The 17,673-nt window shown below is 41.8% G+C and overlaps 3 protein-coding genes and 1 non-coding gene across 4 annotated transcripts; 2 read left to right on the forward strand and 2 right to left on the reverse strand.

Moving 5' to 3' along the window:
• The first annotated feature begins 48 nt into the window (after positions 1 to 48).
• LOC122818691 (small nucleolar RNA U3) lies at positions 49 to 258 on the forward strand. Its single transcript, XR_006368185.1, has one exon. It is a non-coding gene; the product is annotated as a small nucleolar RNA U3 (small nucleolar RNA).
• A 142-nt stretch (positions 259 to 400) lies between these two features.
• LOC108025796 (plexin domain-containing protein 2) lies at positions 401 to 13,042 on the reverse strand. The gene is made up of 7 exons (XM_017096433.3): positions 12,895 to 13,042; positions 4,388 to 5,275; positions 3,407 to 3,616; positions 3,194 to 3,345; positions 3,052 to 3,124; positions 2,588 to 2,991; positions 401 to 2,027 (listed from the first exon to the last, which is right to left on the reverse strand). Exons 1-7 carry the CDS (start codon positions 12,965 to 12,967, stop codon positions 1,959 to 1,961), a joined length of 1,869 nt encoding a protein of 622 aa, XP_016951922.1. The 5' UTR covers positions 12,968 to 13,042; the 3' UTR covers positions 401 to 1,958.
• A 603-nt stretch (positions 13,043 to 13,645) lies between these two features.
• Positions 13,646 to 14,447, forward strand: LOC108025682 (uncharacterized). The gene is made up of 3 exons (XM_017096217.3): positions 13,646 to 13,737; positions 13,800 to 14,123; positions 14,183 to 14,447. The coding sequence occupies exons 2-3, from the start codon at positions 13,807 to 13,809 to the stop codon at positions 14,370 to 14,372; spliced, it is 507 nt and encodes a 168-aa protein (XP_016951706.1). The 5' UTR covers positions 13,646 to 13,737; positions 13,800 to 13,806; the 3' UTR covers positions 14,373 to 14,447.
• Positions 14,448 to 15,517: 1,070 nt separating this feature from the next.
• On the reverse strand, positions 15,518 to 17,256 carry LOC108025590 (antigen 5 like allergen Cul n 1). Its single transcript, XM_017096119.3, has 3 exons — positions 17,074 to 17,256; positions 16,147 to 16,526; positions 15,518 to 16,080 (listed from the first exon to the last, which is right to left on the reverse strand). Exons 1-3 carry the CDS (start codon positions 17,206 to 17,208, stop codon positions 15,828 to 15,830), a joined length of 768 nt encoding a protein of 255 aa, XP_016951608.2. The 5' UTR covers positions 17,209 to 17,256; the 3' UTR covers positions 15,518 to 15,827.
• Between the last annotated feature and the right edge of the window lie 417 nt (positions 17,257 to 17,673).

Raw genomic sequence — 17,673 nt, forward strand, 5'->3', positions numbered from 1 at the left:
TTCTGGTCGGCAGCGCACCGAGTGCCTGCCGCCGGGCTCTGAAAAACTAAGACTATACTTCACAGGATCATTTCTGTAGTCAGTCTTCACATACTTTCACACTAGATGAAAGCCGAGTATACCCGCGTTGATGAGTTGCATCGTTCTGTTCGGCAGCGTGAGGATTTGTCCAGTTCCTTTTCGGGTGCACTGCATCTGTTCGGGAACGGGGCTTCGATGATCGCTCGGTAACAACGGACAGAGCGAATTCTGAGTGGTATCCCCTTTTATACAAATCAATTTACAAAATACTACAGAGTTGTTTGGATAACGGAACATCCTCCTCAAGAATGTGATAGATGGTATTGAAATACATAGTTTTACAAACTATGTGAGTATTTCAAGTTAGGAAGCCAAGCTGTTTCATTTTCTCGTGTTTTTTTATTTAAATTATCATGTATACATAAGAAGAGCTTAAAATACAAGTTTAATTTCTTTATCAAAATACATTGTTATACAATTTTCTTAGTTGTTGTCGCTTGCGTGCTTGGGGTTTTAATTGGGTTCCGTTTAATCTGTTATCATTGATATTACATGCTTTAATCTCCTCTCCCGGTTCCAATCTCCCTTACTTAGTTAATTATGTATTTAGTTTAGCTTTGCACACCGCTTTCAGTTATAGTTTTATATTTTCCTTTTATGTATATATATAGGTTTACTTTCTTGGTTTGCATTTTCATTTGTAATATTAATTAATAGAAAAAAATACTAACAAAAAGAAGAGGTTGTCTTGGATATATCCGTGTATACGCCATGTATATCTGTATAATATTTATATATATATATAGAATAGGGGCCATGCGTGCTCGTAAAAAACGAAATGTGGATTTCCCTGCACGCATATACACACATAAAACTTTCATACAAATCGCGTATAATACAGTATGAAAAACTGCGCCGAGTGCTCGCAGTAATACATTTATCCCGTAATTGCTTCCCAAGCTACACACACTTAAAATAAAACAAACGAACAAAAAAAATTACACAGAATGAGGAAGAACTTTCGGCGAAGAGTCCAGCAAAACGCGCACGCACACAAAAAATATACAGCCCTTCCTCGGTCTTCGTTTTTTCTTCCCTTTTTTCAGGCTTCTAGAGTACAGCGTATGGAGTATGGAGTACAGAATACAGAATGCAGAGTAAGATACAAGAAACCCTAAACAAAAAATTGAACTATGAAACAATTGAAAGCACTTCGCCCTGTGTCAGAGGTGTGTGGTGTTAAGGGTGCTTGGGGTGTTAGGTGTAAGCTACACTATGCTATAAGGTGTTAGGTGTAAGGTCTGGGGTGCAAGGTGTGGGGTGTAAGGTGTGTGTGCGTGGCCTGGTGGGAGCCATTGGTCTGGGGGTTCACAATATACACAGTTGTCTTCGGGGGCATGTTGTTCCTTCTTATTGGGGGCAGGCGGTACGTTTACGGACGCGGTAAATCGGTAAAAAAGATACATTAACGAATCACTTCATGCTGTTGCCAGTCGTCTTTTTTGTCTTGTTTCTTCTCATTTGTTTTACATTATGGGCTTTTGAGCAGTTGGTTTCTTGGTACATATATGTGTAGATTGCTTTTAATTTCAGCTTCAGCAACGGTCTGAGCCAAATCTCAACAATCGGTTAAAAAATTTGTCATTTCACGGTTGGACATGGAACATCACATTGCAGACGGGTTAAAATCTCTTCAAAAGTTTGGAATCCGCTTGGCACTTTGCTCGGTTCCTCGGGTTAATCCGTGTTGTAAAAATCGTAAACGATGGCAATAATGATGATTCCTTCTCAGTTCCCAGTTCACGACACTGCTCCATGGGGGTTCAAGGTTGGGGTTTGGTTGGTTGGTTGGTTAGTTGGTTCTTCGTCGGTATAGCTGCAGCTCCCTCCCACGTCTCGCGGTCTCTGTACCCCTCTACGTCTCCGTCGATCACGCCCTACATGTGTATCGTGGCCGCCGTATAGCGGGCCTCGCCGCGTCTCCATGACCACTGGCTGGGACGGAACTGCGAGGAAAGTAGCGATTATTATAGGTCAAGCTTTCAAGTGTACATATATTAACTAGTGTTTAAAGAAAATAAATATATAGAAAATCTATTTAATTAAATAGGATGTCAAGTTTTTTCTTTAAATCCCTAAAAGATATATATATTTAGTATTTAGGGAAAATTATAAACCAAAACTGATCAAAAATTTTAAATTTTTCATCAAAGAAATACACAATATTGAGATATTTAGTTAAATAATTATAATTGTCTGTAAAGAAACTAAATCTGTAATATTTTTTTACCGGAAAATAAATCAATCTTTTAAGGGAATTTGAAATATAATCAAATATTTTTCATTTAAAGGCAAAAAATAAATTGAAATAGGAAAAATAGGAATTATCACTTGTAAAACCAAAACAAACTCATTTAAACTCAAAATTACATTCAAATAAAATGCTGGCAATGATTCTTTTGAAGCAACAAACCTGGTGTAAATGCTTGGACTGCATGTAATCGAGAGAAAGGCACAGGATATCATATGAAGGTCATGACTTAAGCGGTCTGAGAAGAGGACTCACCTGGATGAGCAGCTGGCCGCTCTTGGTGTGCGGATTGCGGTACGCGTAGAAGAGCCACAGCGTCACGGCGAACACCAGGCAGATGGGCACCATGAAGCCAAAGGCCACGCCCACGCTCTTGTTGTCCGCCTCCGCGTGCGAAAGATCGGCGGTTCCGATTTTGCTGTCCGTGTGGCCGCCACTGGCGGCCTCCGCCTCGGGCTTCGACTGGGCGGTGGCGTGCGGTGCCCGCGTACTGATCACAGTGGGCTCCGTCACCGGAGTGGAGGAGCCGGTGGCCGCCGTCGTGGGCCCACTCGCACTGCCCGCGGCCGCGGAACCGTCCTTCATTTGGGCTGCATTATTTCCCTTCTCGCCGAGCGCCGGACACGAACTATTCACACGAATGGCAGCGATCTCACATCCTGCAATCAGATCATATGGTTAGTTCCGCAGGTGAGTAGATGCCCTGGCAAGCAGCTTACCCTTTTGGATCCACTCGTGCTTCTTGCGATCGGTGCCCGTGGAGCAGCGATTCAGTGCCGAGCACCAGAGGCACTGCAAAATGGGAATTGGAATCGAAATTAGCTAATCATCTCGCGACGCTGTGGCTGACTGCCTACTCACCGTGAACGTGGTGTTGTGGTTGATGCACGAATTGCAGTCATCGTAGCCAAGGCAGGTGGGCTGGGCTGTCAGCTTGATGATGGTGTAGTTGGTGATATCCTGCTGCTGGAAGGTGACTCGGTGGTACTCGTAGATTGTCTTCCTTCGGACAACTGGCAGTGCAACATTGATGAGTTAGTAAGGCACTACAAAGCATCCATAGGAAGTACTCACAGTAGAGCTGTTTGTCGATGATGTAGGCGTCGGAGAGGCCCACCTTGACCGGATGCTCCTTGTCCAGGATGGAGCTGATCTGCGTGGGCACCTGCAGGTAGGTGAAGACCACGTCGCCGCTCTGGTGCAGCGTCACGCTGAACGTGAACTTGCCGTAGTCCGGTTTGTCCTGCAGCGTCACATTCTCCCACACGGCGTTGAAGGCGGTTCCTGGAAAGGTCACATTTTTCATTAAAATTGATGCATAATATTTTAATGTTGGCAATAAGAATGCAAATACATCTTTCAATAAATAACACCTATTCTACACCATTAGCAGATCACTTCAGCTGGTGTTTACTTTGAAAAGAATTCAGCTTTCTAGTGAGATGGAGAAGAAAGAACAGCTGTCTTATCTGCGAAACGAAATTATATGTGTATCCCTCACTTTTGTAGTAGTATGCCTTTGTTTGTTCTTCTATTAGCAACACGTTGTTTACCTATGAAATAGTAGCTTTACTAAGTGAAAAATTAGATCACGTTTACCTCTCCACCACCTTTTGCCCCCAAAAAAAGGAGAGCGAATAATTTAAGAACAAACGCTTTGAAAATGTACTGAATTGAAATTCTTGGGAGAAGCATTGGTACTTTAATTTGAAATTCAATCAGAAAATTTGAATTTCCTACAAAGAACTTGAACTTTAAATACATTTTGTTCTTGAATTGGCATGGAAACACGCTTTTTTTGCCCTCTGTGTACAAACATAATGCTAAATATTTAATGTAGTAGGCGGAACCAGGCGATAACAGCGCTTTAATCCCTCTAATTAGTCAGGTTCTACACATGCGAATTCGCAATAAAATATTTAAATACCACAAATTCAGCGAGTCAGAGGAAAGTACTATTGATAACCATTGTCTTGCATTTCAAAACAATAGTTGGATGGTTTTTCCTTGAATTTCGTGACTTATCGCTAAAATTTTGGGGGAGTGTGAACTCACCATTGTCTTGGACGCGGACGAACGAGTCGTTGGACATGCTCGTGTCAAAGTTGGCCATCAGTGGGGCAATGTACTGGGTGGCCGCCAGCCAGGAGTGGACGTACTCGCCGGTGTACAGGAAACCGCCGGTGGCCACCGTGATGTTGCGCACATGATGGCCGTAGAAGGGGAAGGGGAACTTAAGCTCCACGGTCATCGCCCGTCGGTGGGACGAGGAGAGCATGTCGTTTTTGGGCGTCTTCCTCAGCTCCTCCCACAGCGAAGTCATCTCCTCCTTGTTGACGTAGAACACGCTGTTGTAGTAGTCGTGCTTATCCTCGCTGCGTATCAGCGACTCGTTCTTCTCCCTCGCATAGATCTCGTCCTCGGGCACATCCACTTTGGACACATCCACATCAATGTCCGCCACCGCGCCATCCGTGCTGCTGGTGGCGACAACGGCGGAGGCGGCCACCTTCTTGGGATAGCTTGACTGGGCCAACAGGGTCTGCTTCTTGGCGGCCACATTGATGGGATTGCCGGTGGCGTTGGAATTCGGGGCCACGTCGCTGTAGGTCTTGCGCTGCCCGGTGCCATTCACTCCCACATTGTGCACATTGTAGGACACACTGCCGCCGACCGCTGCCTTGTTGTCCACGGTGGTCACCGTGGTCTCCGCGGTCGCCGCTCCGGCTCCGGCTCCGGCTCCAGTGGCAGCCGCGACCGCCGCCTTCACCTCCGCAGTGGCATTGGCGGGCTCACCCTTAGTCTCCAGCTTTGCGTCCGGCTTCGCATCCACCGCAAGGGCCCGCCTCTGGCGGTGCAGCTGTTCCGTCTGAAGTGGCACCACTCCATAGGTATCCAGGACCGGCAGATTTGTGTCCAGAATCTCGTATGTATCGCGTCTCGCTGTGAAAGAGAAGAGCAGGCGTAGAAGTCAGAAGATGTTGGAACTTTTAAAGAATTTCTAAACAATTTTTTGGATCTAAAGAAGTCGCGATCAATAAACCCAAGTTAAATGAAAGTTAAATAAATAAATAAAGAAAATGTTTATTACCCTTTATGGTTTTCAATTGGAAGAATAAATAAAAAATAGGGAAAAAATGACAAAATGGCCATAAAGACTCCTTTGGGAGTGGCTATCTCAAGGCAATCTCTTGGGAATTTCGAACCCACCGGGGGGAAGCCATCTTCATTGGTGATTGAGTTCACTCAGACTCTAAGTGATTCGAATGGCCTCTGGGCATAGGCACAATGTTTTGCAATCAGGGCCCAGCATGTCGCCCAAGCCAACTGGACATCCTGGCAGGACATTCGTTGGGCTACAACCGCATTTCGTGCTCATTTGCGTGCCCATTAGCTTGTGTTGCAATTAACCCAGCTGTTATTCGAGGCCTCCTCGATATTGATTTTCTATTTCCAAGCTCGCATATGCATGCACCACAATGGCACATCAAAGACGATTGTCGACAGCCCACGATTGCAATTACAACAACAATCACGGCTGCGGTCAGCGGTGGGCGGTTTGTGGGTGGCTCGGTTTCCAGGTTTCTGGGGGTGGCTGGGAGGCAGAGGCATACCCTCAAACAAACGCTATCGATTGCAATTGCCCTGGCAATAACGAGCTGCCGAGCCAAACTGCTCACCACTGCGGACTGACCGACTCTTGGCCGTGATTGATTGGCTTACAATTGGTTTCCACGGCCCAATGGGGATAATTTATATGAAACAACATTGGACAGACGATAAAACAATCTAATTGTGACCTGTTTCCATTGTAGATGGCTTTAATTATAAGATTTATTGTGCAGATATTGAAGGTACTCTAGATCTGTTGACTTGTTGAAGGGGTATAATATTTACAATATATCTGATTTTAATATTCTGATTTGGAACTCTGTCGGCAATTAAATTAATCAAAATAAAATATTAAACAGACACATATGACAAGAACTAAATAACACCGATTCCGAGAGGATTTCAATCTTAAGTTTCAAATTTCAAGATTTATAATTTCAATATTAAAATTACTATAAATAAATACACTACAAAAGAAGTTTGCTACACAGAGAGAATTCTGACTAAGCTATTTCGAACCCAATATCATTACCTAATCAGTTTTTTAGCAGGGGTATTGAATCCCGTTTTTAGCTTATTTCAAGAACGATTTGAGCTCATCTTTTCCTTTTAAAAAAATGACTGAAAAGTGTTTCTTTTGCTCCCAAATTCAGATTAAACCAATATTAACATGTTATTATATTGATTCAAATATGTTCTTAAATTAGAACTTAAAACTTTGTGCTTATCCGGTTTTTAAGAACGAATGTTCTCAATTCGAGCACAATGCTCTTGCTTTTTCCTCCCTGTGTACTTATCTTAAAACCCTATAGAGGACTCATGGGAGTGCTTTACAATGTAACTCAATGACTCAAAGTTTTTAATTTGATTAAAATATTAGTCTATGCTAGTGTTTTCTATTTACAAGAAAAAGCCCTATGCCTTTCTAGCTTTATAAAACAACTTGTACACTTATTTTACAAGCTGGTTTGGAACCCATGGGATTGCTTCGATAAGCTGCAATTAAACGGAGCTCGGAATTCTTTGCGGTCAGCTTCACACAATGTAACTATGTATTTTAGCTATCCAGAAAAGTGGCATTCGGATACTTTCGCCGGGGTTCCAGCACCACTCACCCGTGAGACTTTCGCCTTGCCTCGTTAGTCTGCGCACTTGCCATGCTTCGCAAAGTGAAACACATGTTCGAAACATGAGGCACATTTATTTACAGTGTGAGAAACAATCCCCAAGAGCTGCTATTTAAATAAATAAAATATTTATACGGGTAATTTTTGAAAATATCCAACCCAGTCGATGGGAAAATATAGTAAATATGGCGAGAGAAAAATCATGAGCATCGAAAATTGCTATAGAAAGTCCACAGAGCGGAACCCCCATCACTCTACAACCGATCGCCACTATCGTAACCTTCTTATTTATAACCATGCGGAGCAAGTGACTCCGCTCACAGGCCCCAGCGAGATGACATGCACATCCATCGGGAGCGTCACCTGCCACCCGACCGGAGCGCGCCCGCCGCCCCCAAGAAGCCCCGCCACCCCAGCGATCCACATTCGCGTGACGCCGATCCAATTGAACCCGGTGTTAATTGCTGTAAGTGGCGGTTTGTAGTCTCTCCCCGGGCTCTCGGCTATGGCCGCTGAAATAATTGGCGTAAATTTATGCGGCGCTTGATTGAAAACCGATTCGCCTTTTCAATATCCAGCACTGCCAGTGTCGTACTCCCATCTCGATTCGCCTTTGCTTTGGAATATTAAAAAATGTTGATTAATACGATAGTGGTTATGCCGAATGTGGCTTTGTTTTGGGTTGTCGCAGTGACGACCTCTGGAAAACCCAAGGAAGCCCACAAGTGGGCCGCACAATTTGCACAGTGACCTAGTTTTGGGAAGACCATTAATTGCCGCTTCTGGATGGTATTGGTGGCAAAACAAGGTGTGAAGGACGAATGAATCAATGAAAGTCGATCGAATGGACAGGCAAAGTGCTCAGGAAGTACTTGCTGTCGATCATGATATTATTGTATATATGATATGCTATGATATCATATGTGATATGATATATTCTTATCATTATAGAGTCATTTAAAACAAGATTCTGTATATGCACAAACAACCAATAACAATATTATTATATCTATTATTATCATATAGTAATTTCAAACAAGATTCTCTATTGTACACAATGGCACCGGCTGAAATTCTATATTATCCATTATATTTTTTTAAAACATTTTTTGTCCACTTCTTTTGGGCGTTATCTTCAATTAAAATTTTCTTTGCTAACGCTTGCATTTTTTTACTTTGGGTACCCAAGTGTTTGTTATCAACAGCAGGAAATTTATATGACTTTACCACAACCAAAAATTGAGTGGTTTTTTTTTAAACGCCCAGATTTATGGAAATATGAGAGGTGTGGAATTTTTGAACAGCACTTTTTGTTACTTATGTGCAATGGCATACAAAAGTCTGTAGAAGTTGTTATACCGAAAAAAAACCTTCGCAAAACTCCATTCGAACGCGCAACATACTTTTTGTAACATATTCTAAATGCGAAATGGGCACTCGGTAATAAATTTGCCTGGCTAAATTTGCATTGTAGAACCATTTGACATTGAGCTGGAGCATTGAGATACGCCAGCCATAACATTAAAATGTATTTCGATAAGAATACGTACGTATATATTATATACCTACGTCTTTATACGTATTTCTTAGAAATTTATCACAAAAAAAACGAACTTTTTTTTTTGAAAAATTTAATGGTTTGCACGCTTTTGACGTGTACCTTCCATAAAAACGCTTAAGATTTTATGGCTAACTGTAGAAGGATCTCTAAGTACGAAAATATAGCAAGATTGCTGATTTGTTTTCCCTTCCTAGCCAATTTAAACTAGCTTTCCACTCCATCATTTCCACCTGCCCCTCGCTGATTAGCGGTTCGTCAGGGGCGGTGACGAGTTTATCAGCGTTTCCCTAAAAACGCCTGCCTCGCACCGACGCTTCGACGGCCAATTTGCGTCGCACGCTTCTACCTGAACTTGTCCAGTTAATTAACGGGCGGTAGAACACGTACTCGAACCCACTACACCGGCAAAAACCAAACATTCTTTACTTTAGGAAGCCTTTAAATATTTAAATGATAGATAATAGATGACAAATGGACACTAGAATTTTTATAGACATTTTTAGAGAGAAATATAAAATATATATGGATTGAAAATATTTATTAACCTCAAATTTAAAAAAAAAATTGACATTTTTTTTATTTAGACATTGGTAGCTTTACCTATTATTTTACACTGTGCTTTATTTTAGTGTTATTAGTGTCTTTGTGAAAGCACTCTGACTGTGAATGTTTATGGTACAATCACTTAATCACCACTTTTTATCATCTCTAGACTCATAAAAAAAATTTAACATGTACTTCAAGGTGAAATTCATAGAGGTTTTTTTTGTCTAGTTGGGATTACCCATGAAAAGTTAGCTTTGAATTCGTTTTCGTAGCAGTCCGAGTTCAAAACCCACTGGTGCTTGCGGGAATTTTTTTTTATAAATAAATTATTCTAATATCTCAATAATACCAATTACCTTTACCCATATTATGGTAAAATTCGAAACATTTTTTCTGGCAGTCAGAGTTCAATACCCACCGCTGTTGGAGATTTTTTCTAAGATGATAAGTATCATTTTAAAATGGTACCTCACAATTTTGATGTTACTCTCGAACGTATTTTGTTGTCCCCCAATTCGCGCTGTGTAGCCGACGCCGTGCATTCGTATCCGTTGCTCCCGCTGGACAGACGTGGCCGGAGTGCCGAGGCACTAACAGTTCTTCTGACCCCGTTAGCCGGAAAAGCTTATCAGCCCCTCGTTTCCCCCTTTCACTGCGGGGACAAGGCGGTGGAAAGCCGCAGCTTTTTATTCCGAGAAACGAACGGCAGGGCAGGCAGATCATGATGATGCCGATGATCTGGTGCTAATGATCTTCCCATGGCCAAGAGAAACGTTGACAAACGATGCATTTGTCGAAATGCGCAGCTCTTGCGGATCCACAATGGATCGCAGTTGTTCGGCTCCATCGCGGGCTCCACTCGGGGTCCCTTCACCCGCCATGAGTAAGAAGTGCGCAGCATGAACTCTGCCCGGCGGATTGGTACTGATTTTTGCTACCAAGCAAGTGACATGTGAAGGGGTCATGCAAATAGCCCGAGTAGAAGCAGACCCCTGGGAGGAAACCTGTTTGAGAGCACGCCACAGCAGCAGTATCACCTAGCGGAGATAACCTGTTGGGCCTTTCCCACCCGAGGTCTCGTGGCTTCCTTTGGTTGGGCAGAAGTGCCTCATGTCTGTGTAGTCATCCGTCATCCGTCATCCGAGTTGCTGACCTGACATCTTTTGACACCCGGCTTTGAGTAAACAACGGAAACTGGTGGATAGCCGAAATGGGAAAACACGTCTTGAATGGGGAATCATGTGTGGGGGATGGTTCACGCTTCCAATCACACTTTGCCAACTTTTTAAACGCCCTGCCTCGCCGTGGGCACTGCTTTCAAATATTCCCATTTCTTACGAACCGCAGATAATCTATTTGCCTATTGCACTGTCGATGATAGGTCGAACTGCTGTAACAGATTGTTAAATTATTTAATAGGAACATATAGTATACTGATAGTGCGGAACACTTACTGAGTCGATCATAGCTTAGTAATATGATTCTATGAATTCATTTACTTTGTGATTCCTGGAATTTTCGCATTTCCCAGAGCTTACACCAGCTGTTCAGCACTTAGGGCCACCGGATAAGCGGCGGGCAAGGGTGATTTGGAGCAGATTTCTGGCCTGCAGAGCGGAAGGAGTGCGGACGGATGGTGCCAGTGGACAGAAGCCAGCTTGCAGCGATTGGAGCAATCAGCGAGTGCCCTTGATAGGCCAGTGGTGCCAGTAGCGGCCTGATGCCAGATGCAAATGTAATGGAGAGAGTGGTTGGCGAAATGACAATGGGAATTCCGCTGCAGATATGCCAGTCTTTGCGATTTGGCCCTATCTCATAGTGGTCCTAATGCGGGTCTCAGCTAATAGCACGGCAAAAGGGGGGCTTAAGAGCACGGGGGTGCTTTAACCACCTTTCAAATGTTGATCTTAATTGATTTCTGTTGGCTTTCTGTGCTGAACAATATTTGCAAGGGGAAAACACAAAGACGTGGAAGTTGTTAACCAGGCGTGAACAATCAAAACCGATAAGAAAAATATCTTTTATCTGGCTGGAAAGGCTTTTGTTTAGATGGTTGTCTGGTATATCATACAATCAGCCAGTTGGCTTGGAGTAAATAAGTTTATTTTGCAAAGAGCTGGACATGTTGACATGATTAGGGGAAGTCAATCAAGGCATTTGACTCGTAAAGAAGCCTGGCAACTCTAGAGAAAAAGGGGATTCCTTAAATGAAGTCGAAATATTAAGGTTTTAAGGCCTTATATTACTCTTGATTTTTAACTGACTGGCTGTATTAGTTTTTGAGTCTGAGAAAACTAGAGAAATTTTATTTTATTTAACTCTATTAGGGTTGTCAAGTTTTTGGTAATTCATTTAGCCATTTCTATAGCCTAAGTATATATTTTTTTAAATCCAGTTAATACAATTACAAGCCAGTGTCATAAGGCCTTAGTTTTCGTTTGAGGCAAACACACCTGTTCTCACTCCGCAAGAAGCGCGCAGTGTGCACGGCGCATAAGTTGGCCACGCAGATAAGCAATGCACTTTAACTGATGGTGGGCAGGCGATAAAAAAAATGAGTAAATAACCGGGCAAATGAGCCGATAAGCAGACAAAGGGAGAGCTAAATGTCGCACAAACTGAATCAACAAGACGGAAATAACCGAAACAGTGCAGAGTGGGCGCTGGATGGGTGGGTAAATGGTACTGCCCGTTGCGTAAGCGCTTACACATTTTCCCCACTTTTCGGGGGGTGGGTGGGGGGTGATGGGTGAAAACCGAAAAGTGCCGCTAGCCGGCCGAGCAAAGTTGCCACCTGTCGCAGCCAGCGCGCGAAAGCGAAATTAACGGTGGCCGGAGAGAGTTGCCAGCCCGCGGGGGGCGGGTTGGCTATTTCGCCTTTTCCACGTTCAGCTCCAGCGTTTCAATTGCAAATTGCGACAAAAACAATGAGCTTTGCGCCTTAATCAGCGATTTCAATTGATATATGCAGGTTGTTCGCCTGCTGGCCTGGTGGCGACGTCGCGCAGATGGAAAATTGTTGCACATTAAGTGGAGCATGGCGTCGCACAAAACAAAACTCGAAAATAACGAGCCAGTGGCGGTGGGAGTTCGTTGTTTTTTCGCCCCTCTCTCGAGAAGGGGTGCCCTTGGGCCACAGGACGTGGCCCATTTCCGCACTCATCCGCCGTGGCAGTCACACGAATTTTCGGCTTTTCTCGGTTGTCAATTAACGCATTTGAGGTGCCAGCACAGGGCGAAAAAAAAGCACAAAAAAATACAACATGGCAGCGGTAAATTTCACCATTCGAAAAAAAAAAGAAAAAAAAGAAAGAGAACCTAGTGGCAGCGCTCCCCCTCGCCCGCCCACCGCCACTGCCCTGACGATTTCGGCTCTTTTCGGGGGCTTTGTGTACAAACAACTGGCCGTAAATGTATAAATACCCCTGCGCAGCCGAACATATGTGCGGGGCCCGGCCGTTGGCCAGCTTTTCCCAAGATTTCCTCGCCTTTTCCTGCACTTTTCGCCTCTTCAAACTGCGTAGCGCACAAGAAAACAACAACCAGATTTACAGCCAACACGCACACAGCCGCACTCGCTCGCACACACACACACACACACACACACGCACACAGAGAGCAGCGGAGACCACGGCAGGCAGGTGGGATAAAACAAAAGAGATGGCGGAGGTGGCGAGGACGAGGTGTTTCCAGTCGCCGTCCACGGATGCACTTACACAGGCCCGAGGCGCCGCAGAGCACGGCCAGAAGGATCGCAATTCGCGCGCACGCACCGACACTCTTCGCCATTGTTCACCGTTATTTCAGCCAGCCGTTGAGTTGGAAAAATAAAACACGAACGCTAGTGGCGGGGCTGCATCGATGGCTCGGCAGTGGTGGGATATCGGCGCTATCGATGGCAGCGATGACCCGGAGAGTGTCTTGGCTGAGCTAGCGGGGACAACGGCCTGACATGGCGCGAGAATACAGCGGTCTTTAAACCACCTCAATTTATGTGTGGGATTTCGCACCTGTCCAGATACCAACAAAGAGCAATCAAATACCCTATAGTGATAGATTTAAGCAAGCTTTTTCGTCTAAAGCGAATCTTTAAAGTCTATTTTGATATCGATGTGTGCATATCGAGGCTACCTATCGATAGTAAACTGATATATGACTTAGCGGAGACACACATATGGCCAGCAAGTACAGCCACCCAGTCCGAAACTAGCAAGGACTCCAACCTAATTGTTGAATTTTGTCGTTTTTTTTAATGTAAGATATTTTTGGGGCTTATTTTTTTAATTTCTTAAGCTTTTCTTTTCTTAATGATTGTATTTTATTGTATTGTAGGCACATATTTGCCATGTTACAAAATTATAAAATATGTTTTAAATGTTTTCATAAATAAGAAGGCACACATTTGCTATGTTTAAAATTACAAAACATTTTTTCAATTTTTTTATGAGTAAGAAGGCTCTGAAATAAATGTCAAATGTCATTAAGAAAAGTTTCCTGTTCGACTTTTAAGTGGCCCAGGCTCATTTTCAATCCAGCTGAGCTACAAAGCAGATCTAAAGGTGAGCTTCAAAAAAAAAAAAATAAAATAAAAAAATAAAAATATACTCAATAATGTCTCTAGGAAAATTATGGACCGCCAAGAGAACTACGATTTCCCCGATTCTTCTGGGGATCAACCCAATACTCCTTCCACTTCCCCTGCAGAAGCCAAGGATTGGTGGAATGAAGATGAAGTGCCTGATTCCACTACGCCTTGCGAGGGCCAGGGTTTTGATTTGGATGAGGAGCCTGAAAAGACTGCCACATCCGAGGGTAACAGTTCCAGCTCCGAGTCACAGGATATGGGTAATACAGATGAGGATGAGGAGAATGACTTGGCCGCCACATCCGGGAACGAATATTCGGGCTCCGAAAGTAAGAAATGGGATGCGGTTCCCATCTCGCAGTAAGTATTTCGTAAGAAATTATTTTCTAGCCCTTTTTTTATGATAATTTCCCAAATAGGCAGTCGAAGGATCTCAGGGAGTGGTCTGAAGAGGAGAAACAGGATGCCTTCCGCCGCCTGAAGGCCGAGCGCAATCGCAAGCTGAAGAAACACACTGAGCATGCGTCGCCGGAGCCGAAAGCCCGTGCTCCCCGAAGGACCTGTGGCACCATTATTGTGCCAAGGGAATTCAAGGACTATGACTTTTAGTAATACAGCAACCTGATGACAAATAAAAACCCAGGGCCAACTAGGATATTTCCTTAATTATTTGGTCTACTTCAATGGTTTCCTTTTATTTTTATATTTAGTGAGCCTGAAAAATATTCAAAAAACTGTTACTAACCAGGGACTGCAAATAGTAATTATTGAACTGTTTTTTGAATAAAAAAAAAAGCCACTTCGGAAAAAGAAAAATACCCTAGTGATTCTCTTTGGTTTTGCCTATCCATTTTCATCATGATTTTAGAAAAGCTATATTTATAAAATTCCCCAAAAATAATCATTTTATTTAAGTCCTATAATGAAAATTAAAAATAATCTTTTGTGTTTTTTATTTTTTTTTATCAAAATAAACATCATTTTTATCATGATTTAAAGATTTTGGATTTTTATAATATTCCTCAAAAATAATATTATTTAAGTGTTAAAATGATAATCAAAACTATGTTTCCCAACTTCTTTTATGAACAATATTTTTATAGTGATTTTAAAATTTGCGTTTTTAATAATATTTAAGTGTTTAAATGAAAATCAAAACTATTTATTATTCCCAACTTCTTTTATGAACAATATTTTTATAGTGATTTTAAAATGTGCGTTTTTCATAATATTTCTCAAAAATTATTATTATTTTATAATTTTTAGGTCTTATAATTAAAACCTAAAACTAATCATTATTAATGATTTTTATTTTTTGATCAAAATAAACATAATTTCTACCATGATTTTAAAATTTTCGATTTTTATAATATTGTTCAAAAATAACAATTATATTTTAGTCTTATAATAAAAATTCCTGGTTTTTTTTTTAATAAAATACAACATTTTATCATTATTTTAAAATTGGCGATTTTTATAATATTCCTCAAAAGTAATCATTTTAAATAAGTATTATAATGAAAATCAAAAATAATCGTTATCGATTAATCGATTTTTATATTTTTTTTGGATCAAAATGAAAGTCATTTTGAAACAACCTAAGAAAAACGCCGATTATTTGAATATATAAAGTGAGTTCTTATTTAAAAAAAAAAAAAATTCAGAAATAATCCTTATTTTTGTTAAAGGAAAAGAATAAAATTTGGAAAAATTCATTTTTGAGTCTTAAAATAAAAATAAAAAATAATCATAAGTCCAGAGCAAAAAATCAAAAGAATGATTATCTCTGATTATTTTATTTTTATTTATTTTATAACTCAAAAATAATGATTATTTTGGAGCTTTGTTTTAAAATCAAAAATAATGATTATTTCTGAGTTTTTATTTTGATCAAAAATAATGATTAATTCTGTTCTATTTTTTTTTTATCAAAAATAATGATTTTTTTTTAGGTCTTAAAATACAACTCATAAAGATTACGGTCCCAGCTTATTTATTCTTGGTAGTTTCCAGCACCCAGGTGACCGAATTTGATGGGAAGAGGGTTCTGGAGCGGACCCCTTGCTAACCCGACCACTGGTTGTAGTTGTAGGCCTCGCTGGGGGAGCAGAGGTTGGGGTAGTTGGTGTTGCGGCCCGAGGTGCACTCCGAGGCGGCCTGGCCCGCCCTGTAGACGGGGTTGTTCAGGACATTGGTGACGGCGTAGTTGCAGGCCAGCAGGGTGGCCTGAGCGGCGTTGGAGTCCGTGAAGCGGGCGATGGCGCAGCCCACTCTGTTGTTGCGCTCGTTCGCCATGGTGGTGAAGTGGCCAATGGCCCTGAAAGGTGCACAATATATTGTTAAAAAATATAATAAATTAACGGCTGCGAACAGGGATACTCACGGGCCACCCCGCATCTGGTAGTTCTCCATGTCCGCGCTGGTGGCGTCGCGGCTCTCGTCGAACCAGGCTGCGATCCGCTGGCGCAGGAAGTCGCCCACGTCCACGCTCCGGGTGAAGAGGATGCTCAGGTTCTGGCCCGCGTAGCGGTAGGTGTTGGTGTTCCGGCACTCGTCGTGCGCCATGCGGCACTGCAGCACGTTGTAGGCGGCCAGCTGGGCCAGCGTCGCGTCCCAGGCCATGGTGCCCATGTGCGAGGCGCTGGGGAAGCCACTCACTCCGCCGCCCGCGAGGAGGTTGCGCCGCTCGTTGTGCAGCCGCAGGATCAGCGGGATCTGGGGGTCCACTGCCACAAACTCACCGCTGCAGCCGCTGGCGAAGCGCTAAATCAGGCGATAATAAAGGAAAATTAGGTACTTTTTGATTTCAACTTCAAATTTAGGAATTGTTTGACCTTCCATCACTCATTTCTGAAGAATTCGCGAAAGGAAATTAGGCTATGAGGACATGTAACAATGATTTTTAGGTTTTTTTTAAACCATAAATATGACTTTTGCTTATGATATTATTTTTAAAGAATTTTACTTAAAAAAAACACATTTTAACTTTAAATTTGGCGAATTTTTTGACTTTAAATTATATATTTCTGCGAAAGGAAATTTTAAACGGAAATATCACTTTTTCTTATGATAATATTTTTAAAGAATCTTACTTAAAAAAAAACACATTTTTTAAAAAAACTTTTTTTTTTAATTTGAAATCCCTAAATTTTGAAAAATATCATACTTAAACACAAACTTTCCACTTCAGGAAAAGGGGCCAATACAAAAGGGAAAAATACAATCATTAATGGACAGTAAGGTATTAAAATTAATCAATCGACAGTAAGTTATTAAAATTAAAAAAAAAAATTTTGATACAGGAACTTACTCCGCTGCTCTGACAGGCCACGTGTCGGCCATTAGGACAAAGTGCCGGATCACAATAATTCTGACCAGAGGCAAGGGCAGCCGTCAGGACCAAAAACAGGTGGAAAGACCATGGAGAGCATTGAAAACGTGTCATTTCTGACTCATATACGGAAAACTACTGGGTTGTTTACAAAAATTGCAAGCAGTCATAACACTGATTAAGTAGTGAATGGGGAACGACCTATATATTTAGGCAGCAGCCTTGCTATTTTTCACGAGAAAGTAAACAAGTGCATTATTCGAAAACAAAAACAAGGAGTGCGTACAGAGTAAGTTAATATTGACTGAAAGAATGTTGTACAGTGTGCACCACACAGACGCTTTTTGTAATAAAGGCAAATAATGACACAAATTATATTATCTTAAGCGGCGACTCCTTCTTTGAAAATCTCTTTAAAAAATAGTTATGGAGAAAATAGTTAACGTATATGGTATTTTTTGATTTTTAAAGTGAAAAATAGTTATTGAAAAGTCGAAAATTATTTTTTTTGGTAGCAGAGTAAAGATTAATCGAGTTTATGGTTTTTTGAATACTTAAAACGATGTCTATCGGGCCATT

The sequence above is a fragment of the Drosophila biarmipes genome, chromosome X, assembly GCF_025231255.1.
Source record: "Drosophila biarmipes strain raj3 chromosome X, RU_DBia_V1.1, whole genome shotgun sequence".
Taxonomy (NCBI): Eukaryota; Metazoa; Arthropoda; class Insecta; order Diptera; family Drosophilidae; genus Drosophila; species Drosophila biarmipes.

Coding starts and splice junctions, on each gene's coding strand:
- LOC108025796 (XM_017096433.3), bottom strand. CDS start 12,967: ATGGCGAAGAGTGTCGGTGCGTGCGCGCGAATTGCGATCCTTCTGGCC. Junction 3,617..4,387: donor CGTCCGCGTCCAAGACAATG/GTGAGTTCACAC, acceptor TGACCTTTCCAG/GAACCGCCTTCAACGCCGTG. Junction 3,125..3,193: donor ACCACAACACCACGTTCACG/GTGAGTAGGCAG, acceptor CCCATTTTGCAG/TGCCTCTGGTGCTCGGCACT.
- LOC108025590 (XM_017096119.3), bottom strand. CDS start 17,208: ATGACACGTTTTCAATGCTCTCCATGGTCTTTCCACCTGTTTTTGGTC. Junction 16,527..17,073: donor TGGCCTGTCAGAGCAGCGGA/GTAAGTTCCTGT, acceptor CGCCTGATTTAG/CGCTTCGCCAGCGGCTGCAG. Junction 16,081..16,146: donor TACCAGATGCGGGGTGGCCC/GTGAGTATCCCT, acceptor TGCACCTTTCAG/GGCCATTGGCCACTTCACCA.
- LOC108025682 (XM_017096217.3), top strand. CDS start 13,807: ATGGACCGCCAAGAGAACTACGATTTCCCCGATTCTTCTGGGGATCAA. Junction 14,124..14,182: donor GATGCGGTTCCCATCTCGCA/GTAAGTATTTCG, acceptor TTTCCCAAATAG/GCAGTCGAAGGATCTCAGGG.